At 37.7% G+C, this 6,252-nt stretch overlaps 2 protein-coding genes across 2 annotated transcripts; one reads left to right on the top strand and one right to left on the bottom strand.

Annotated features, from left to right (window-relative positions):
• Positions 1-1,115: 1,115 nt before the first annotated feature.
• Positions 1,116-3,524, bottom strand: LOC111517139 (uncharacterized). Its single transcript, XM_023173190.2, has 4 exons — positions 3,244-3,524; positions 2,863-3,093; positions 2,532-2,720; positions 1,116-2,245 (listed from the first exon to the last, which is right to left on the bottom strand). Exons 1-4 carry the CDS (start codon positions 3,286-3,288, stop codon positions 1,211-1,213), a joined length of 1,500 nt encoding a protein of 499 aa, XP_023028958.2. The 5' UTR covers positions 3,289-3,524; the 3' UTR covers positions 1,116-1,210.
• Positions 3,525-4,289: 765 nt separating this feature from the next.
• RpII33 (RNA polymerase III subunit RpII33) lies at positions 4,290-5,667 on the top strand. The gene is made up of 4 exons (XM_023173196.2): positions 4,290-4,472; positions 4,546-4,717; positions 4,894-5,281; positions 5,432-5,667. The coding sequence occupies exons 1-4, from the start codon at positions 4,387-4,389 to the stop codon at positions 5,614-5,616; spliced, it is 831 nt and encodes a 276-aa protein (XP_023028964.1). The 5' UTR covers positions 4,290-4,386; the 3' UTR covers positions 5,617-5,667.
• The last annotated feature ends 585 nt before the right edge of the window (positions 5,668-6,252 follow it).

Genomic DNA, 6,252 nt, shown 5'->3' with positions numbered 1-6,252 from the left:
GCCTATATGCAATGTTGTAAGTAAATGTCAAACGAACACGTACAAAATTTAACTAAAAATACATCGTTTGCCCGATAGATGGCAGTAAAACGCAACTTACTTTGGAATGGCACGTCAGTGAAACCATTTTCTGAATACGTGGTGGAATTCACCATAACTTGATGAATATCCTCGACTTTTATACGAGAATTGAACTACCTCCGCAACTAGCGATGCAAGACTATTATCTTTTCTATCAAAAAGAACCAATGTTTCCAACTGGATGAACTATAAATTCGCTACACATGAACCAAAATTCCGCTACTCTGCTTCATATTCCGCTACGCTGACGGAACCAGTTCGTGCACGCGCCCCATCTAAAATTAAACACCACAAAACTTAGTTTGTGTACCGTTCAGATACCACAAAACTCAACTGTCACTAGCGCCAGGAATCGGGATCATGCTAATTTTTAACCGCGCAACTCAATAGATGGCACCTAATTTCCTAAATTTACAACAGTTAATTTTTGAAAGTAGTCGTCTCGACCAAATATTTCTTAGCTTGAAATAATGATTTTGAAAAGTAAAAATATATATCAATTTGTTCACTTACGTACAATCACACTGAGCTCTTGAACGATCATTCGCGACAGATCTAATCCATCCTTTCAAGTTGGAATCAGACAACCAATTTTGTGAAAAACTTTGTTTGCGAGACTTTTTGTATTTTTTTTGGAACATGTCTCGTTCCCGTCAATTTCAACTGCAGTAGCTTTATCGCTCGAGCTACAATCAGATGAACTATCTTCTATTTCCACTGTAATTTGTTCCATATAATTTATAATACTAGACTTTTAGTTTCAAGTTATTGGAGGCTATATGGTTTGTGATATGAATGAAACTATCGAAAATTATTCTTCTTCTCGTCCGTCATTTAATGGCCTCAGCTACTAAGACTATTAACGTATTGACTGTGCATTCAAGTGCTGTCCACTGTCTCTTCTTCTTCTATATTTTTTTCAATATTGATTGTAATTCCGCTACGGTTGGCAACTCTGAAAGGAACTTAAAATGAACCCTTCTCACACGAATTTCAGCCAACCTTTTAGCAATATTGAAATAAAAGTCAAGTACTCCGGATCATTAAAGTATTTTTAATGATTTCATTGCATATAAAAACAATATAGTTTCAAAGAAACAACCGAAACAATGCATAACCTTCTACTTGATCAACTTGTATGGAATTGGAATAAATCCAAACTAGGCAGGTCGAGGTTCAAAGTAGCGCTGTTCATTTCCACATCAGGCTCTGTTATTTTCTTAAATCTCTCATTAACGAATTGGTCAACGTTCATAACCTCATCGGAACTAGTGGAATTGTCTAATAAAGTCCCTCCCGTGTCAACACTGGTCATCATCAGTTCATCCACTGATGTCCTGATATTCGATAAGTGCAAGATTGAATTATCAGACAGCATTTCGCTGTCAATGTGGGGCGTTTCGTTTTTTTCCACAGCAACTTCAGGTGGGATTTTGAGCTCAGGTGTTAGGTCAGGTTTTGTTTTTGGGATACATTGGTCAGGCGAGTCTTTGGAGGCATCTTTTGTCTCTACTTGGAGGTACGTAGTTCCTGGATTGATTTCAGCAACTGATTCAATTGGTTCTCCTACAGCTTCCGCTACTTTCACGTTCTCTTTCGGAGGTTTCCCTGAGTCATCGGAAGGTTTGAAAAAGTCTGTGGTTGTCAGCAACTGCAGAACTGTAACGTCCTTGTATAACTCATTGTCGTTGAAGCAGTAGGGCCCCGGCTTCAGTCCTATAGCGTTACCCAACACTTTGTCTACTTCGACGAAGTTTTTATTGAGCTCCACCTTCTTGAACAAGGCGCTCGTGAGAAGCAGTAAGTTGTGCATCAGATTCGTCAACTCCTCACAGAACTTGGCTCCCCTCTGTGCTTGCGGACACTTTTGGGTTATGTCCACCAAGAAGTTCCACACGTCGAAGTTCGCCTTCTTTTCGTTTTGGGGCATGGGTCCGTGGTCTGGGTGTTTCTGAATGTGCTGCATCATCTTGGTTTTGCCTAAGTACGCTTTACGACACTTGGGGCACCTGTACTGGGCTGCTATTGTTCTTCGTTGCTGGTGGAATTCCAGGCCCTGTACGCGGCTCGGCTTGCTTTCAGCGGGAGGCTCGAGGAACTTTGGGAATTCTGTCGTTTTCACATCTGTGTTTTTATTGTCATTGGTTTCTAGCTTTTCAAAATCCTGCAACAATCTGAATTGAAACTGAGGTATTTGGGTAGTAATTCGTTATCCAGTGCGGGACAAAATTTTGAAAATTTCATGTCTTCCTCAGAACAAGAATTGAAATCGAATATGAAAAGCCATGTTTGCCAAAAATATTGAAAATATCTTATAGAAACATTCGCTCACTGCGTTATCACTTGCAGCTCATCAAACTCATGCTTTCATTCATAACTTGAGTTGAAAACAAAAATTTTCTATCTGGATAACGAAATATTACCACTACTTACTAATGTTTCGTAATTACATTGACTATATGTTTGGGAATTTTGACCACTCTACCGGATCTTGTCCTGGGTGCGAGTTTTGGTACTTTTGCCTGATCCTGTTTTTGTACTTTTGCTTGATCTTTGTGGTTAGTTTCCTTACTTGTAACTGAATTTGTGACTCGGTCCTTCTTTTTCTTTGGTCTGCCTCTCTTAAAGTTGAGTACAGGCTAAAACAAATTGTTCCCTGTCATTAAAATTGATTGTTTACATCTACGAAATGGGACTCCTTATAACGAATTTGCTCAAGAAGATAATGAATAGAATATGTCATGTTTCTCATCAAAGTAAAATATATCTTTGATAACTTACTGGTATACTTGGCTGTATTGCTTCAACATTTGGTTGATTTTGGACTACTTCAAACACATAATTCGCTGGAGATTCTGAAACACTCAGAGTGTTAAGGTCTTCAATTTCAACAGGCACTACCGACTGTACATACAGTTGTTGACCATCCTTTGTGGCATTTGGCAAAAAGCAAATTTGAGCAAATTTATCTGTGTTTTTGGAATCTTCAACTTCTCTGAGATGTAAACCATTCTGAAATGAATAAATCTTTGGTAACGAACTACTGAAATAACTAATTAATATACTATTGACAGTGAAAACTTATTTTCATCAACATTTTAAAAGCAGTTCACAAGATATTTGGAAAGTTGACTTGATTTATAATGTCCCCTAGCACCTCACCTCCTTCCATTCCAGCACATATGGAACACTAATGTTTCCAGACATAATATTTAACCAAAACAATACCGGTGTACAAAAAAAACTGTTTAATTGTTTATAAATAAAGCTTAAACCACCACACTGAAAAGTAGTTTTGAGGTTAAAAGTGTTAACTGTCAAATTTCATTTCTATATTCTTCTTTATTTTACTTTTCCCTTTGGTGAAATTAGGTACATACTTTTCACGTTATCGTTAAACTAACGTTATACCGACATAATTTTGGTTCTACTGAATTTCATCAGATTCTTTTCTTTATTTAAACACATTACATGGTGAACATTCGTAGCAAGTCAATGGGTTTGCAGACAAGTTTGATATTGACATGAAATGACAATCAAATATGAATTATTGAGTGATTGATATGATTTGTAAACGAACCAGCTAATCATCTTGACACAAATATTGAAAACTGTATCGATAAGAAAATGAAAAAAGTGAGTTATTGTAATCTGCGAATAAAAAACCATGCAGTTTGTTAATTACTACGAGCAGTACCTTATGAAAAGGAATCAACATAGATTATAGTTCATAGAAACTTGACCATCAAAATCGAATTGCCTCAATATTAGGTCCTCTTCTATAAGATTTTCTGTGATTTTGTGACCGAATCTATGTCCGAGATGAAACAGAATTATATCTGATGAAAATATATTTTTCCCTCTATTATTATACAACGCACGAACTGAAACATCTTTAAAAGTTGACAAAATAAGAAAAAAGGTAATTTGGTAACATATTTTGTCGAACAGTAACATTTTGAAAATGAAGTAACATCAGGAGCATCACTACTTTGCAGATATAATTGAACGTACAATGTAGATTCAGTGTAGACATCCGCACTTTCACCATCGTGGCCTTAGCATCAAGTTTTGAATTTCCAATTGGAATAGAACATGGAAACTATAGATTTCGTTAACATTTAGCTGAATATTTCCACTACCTGGCGATATATCACGTCAGGTAGCGAATTGAGTTTGAGAAGAAGATTTATGAGTGACATGTGACATCTTCATGTTTTGAAGTTTCTGCTCTATAATGTGAGTTGACTTGACTCTTTTATCTTCATTTAAGTTAATGACCGTTGTTTCTAATTGACTGCAAAAATGCCGTACGCAAATCAACCCTCTGTTCATATAACAGATCTGACCGACGATAATTGCAAATTTTTCATCGAGGACACCGATTTGAGGTGAGTTTCAGTTCCTTATAGTGTTCTATAAGTGATCCAACTTTTTTTTTTATTACATGCTTTACACTTTCAGTGTTGCTAACAGCATTCGCCGCGTCCTTATTGCCGAAACCCCAACACTAGCAATAGATTGGGTTAAACTAGAAGCTAATTCCACTGTATTGAGTGACGAGTTCTTGGCACATCGAATAGGGCTCATTCCACTCGTTTCGGATGAGGTAGTACAACGTTTGCAGTATCCCAGGGTGAGTAATGGTCTGACAAAAGATGATCCTTTTATTTCATAATCAGCTGGCAGCAATATGCAACAAATGTTTATCCTACCAAAAAGTAGAAAACCGTAAGAGAGGGACCTACTTGAATTATTCCGACTATTGCGACTCTGCTTGTTCCTTGTGGGTTAACTTTTTCCGTATTCCAGGACTGCGTGTGTCCAGACTTTTGCCAGGAGTGCAGTGTGGAATTTACATTGGACGTTAAATGTACCGATGACCAAACACGCCACGTGACGACAGCAGATTTCAAATCCAGCGACCCCAGAGTCATTCCAGCGACTTCCAAACATCGAGACGACGAGTCGTCAGAGTACGGGGAAAACGACGAGATACTGTTGATCAAGCTGCGTAAAGGACAGGAGCTCAAAGTTAGGGCGTTTGCGAAAAAGGGGTTTGGGAAGGAGCATGCTAAGTGGAACCCCACTTGCGGCGTTGCCTTCGAATATGATCCTGATAATGCCATGAGACACACGCTCTTTCCCAAGCCGGATGAGTGGCCTAAAAGCGAATTCAGTGAACTGGACGATGACCAATGTGAGTTACTGTTGATTTTTTCGTGTTTGACAGCATATTTTGAGACACTGGTGTTCCACAAGGCACTATTCCAGGTCCAACTATGCTTTTAGTTATGGTTTTTGATCTGCTGTGGAAATCACATCTTGTTACAAATGAATCATTTTTCAGTTGAGGCTCCATTCAATTGGGAACTGAAGCCAAACAAATTCTTCTTCAACGTAGAAGCTGCAGGGTTACTTAAGCCAGAGAATATTGTCACAATGGGGGTTGCAATGCTGAAAGAAAAATTGTCTAACTTACAGACGCAGTTGAGTCACGAATTGCAGAACGATGAACTTTCCATTGCTATTTAGACTAGGTAGATGTTTATAAATTATTAAGATAATAAATTGGGTTTTAGATATCGTTTTCATTTTATTTTCTAGATGTTTAATATTCAGTAAAAGTAGGGCTGAGACGACTTGAAATATAATTATTAAAAGTAACAACATTTTCTGTTGAACAAATAGTGATCACAATTCAAAATTCAAACGAAAATCACAAAACTAAAATCCGAAACTGATTAGTGAGAGTGATGGCATCTTCTACAAAGACGCCATCAAGAAGATCAGCTGAGAGCACAATTCTAGCATATTGAAGATAAGTGTGGCTTCCCAAGGCGGTCAGTTGCAAAGGCTAGCTTTGACATTGACCCGTCGATGACATTACTCCTATCTTTCACTGTAAGGCCACTTGAAAATAAGCTGAGTCATCATTCTTGTCAAAAGCATTTGATTGTGTTAACCACAGAATACTGCTGTGGAAGCTACATCATTATGGAATCCTACCTTACAGGATGTAGACAGTTTGTTAAAACCAATAGTTGCTCAAGTACAAAGAATGTGGAAGCAGGAGTGCCCCAAGGATCGATCTTAGGACCCATACTTTTTTACTATATGTAAATGACCTGGCTACTGTACGTATTTCTGGTAGTTTCACCATTTTTGCAG

This window comes from Leptinotarsa decemlineata, unplaced genomic scaffold, assembly GCF_025532065.1.
Source record: "Leptinotarsa decemlineata unplaced genomic scaffold, Ldec_3_MD MMD2_P_RNA_scaffold_5, whole genome shotgun sequence".
NCBI lineage: Eukaryota > Metazoa > Arthropoda > Insecta > Coleoptera > Chrysomelidae > Leptinotarsa > Leptinotarsa decemlineata.
Note: the sequence above shows the minus strand (reverse complement) of the source record. Positions and strands in the feature narration are given on the sequence as shown.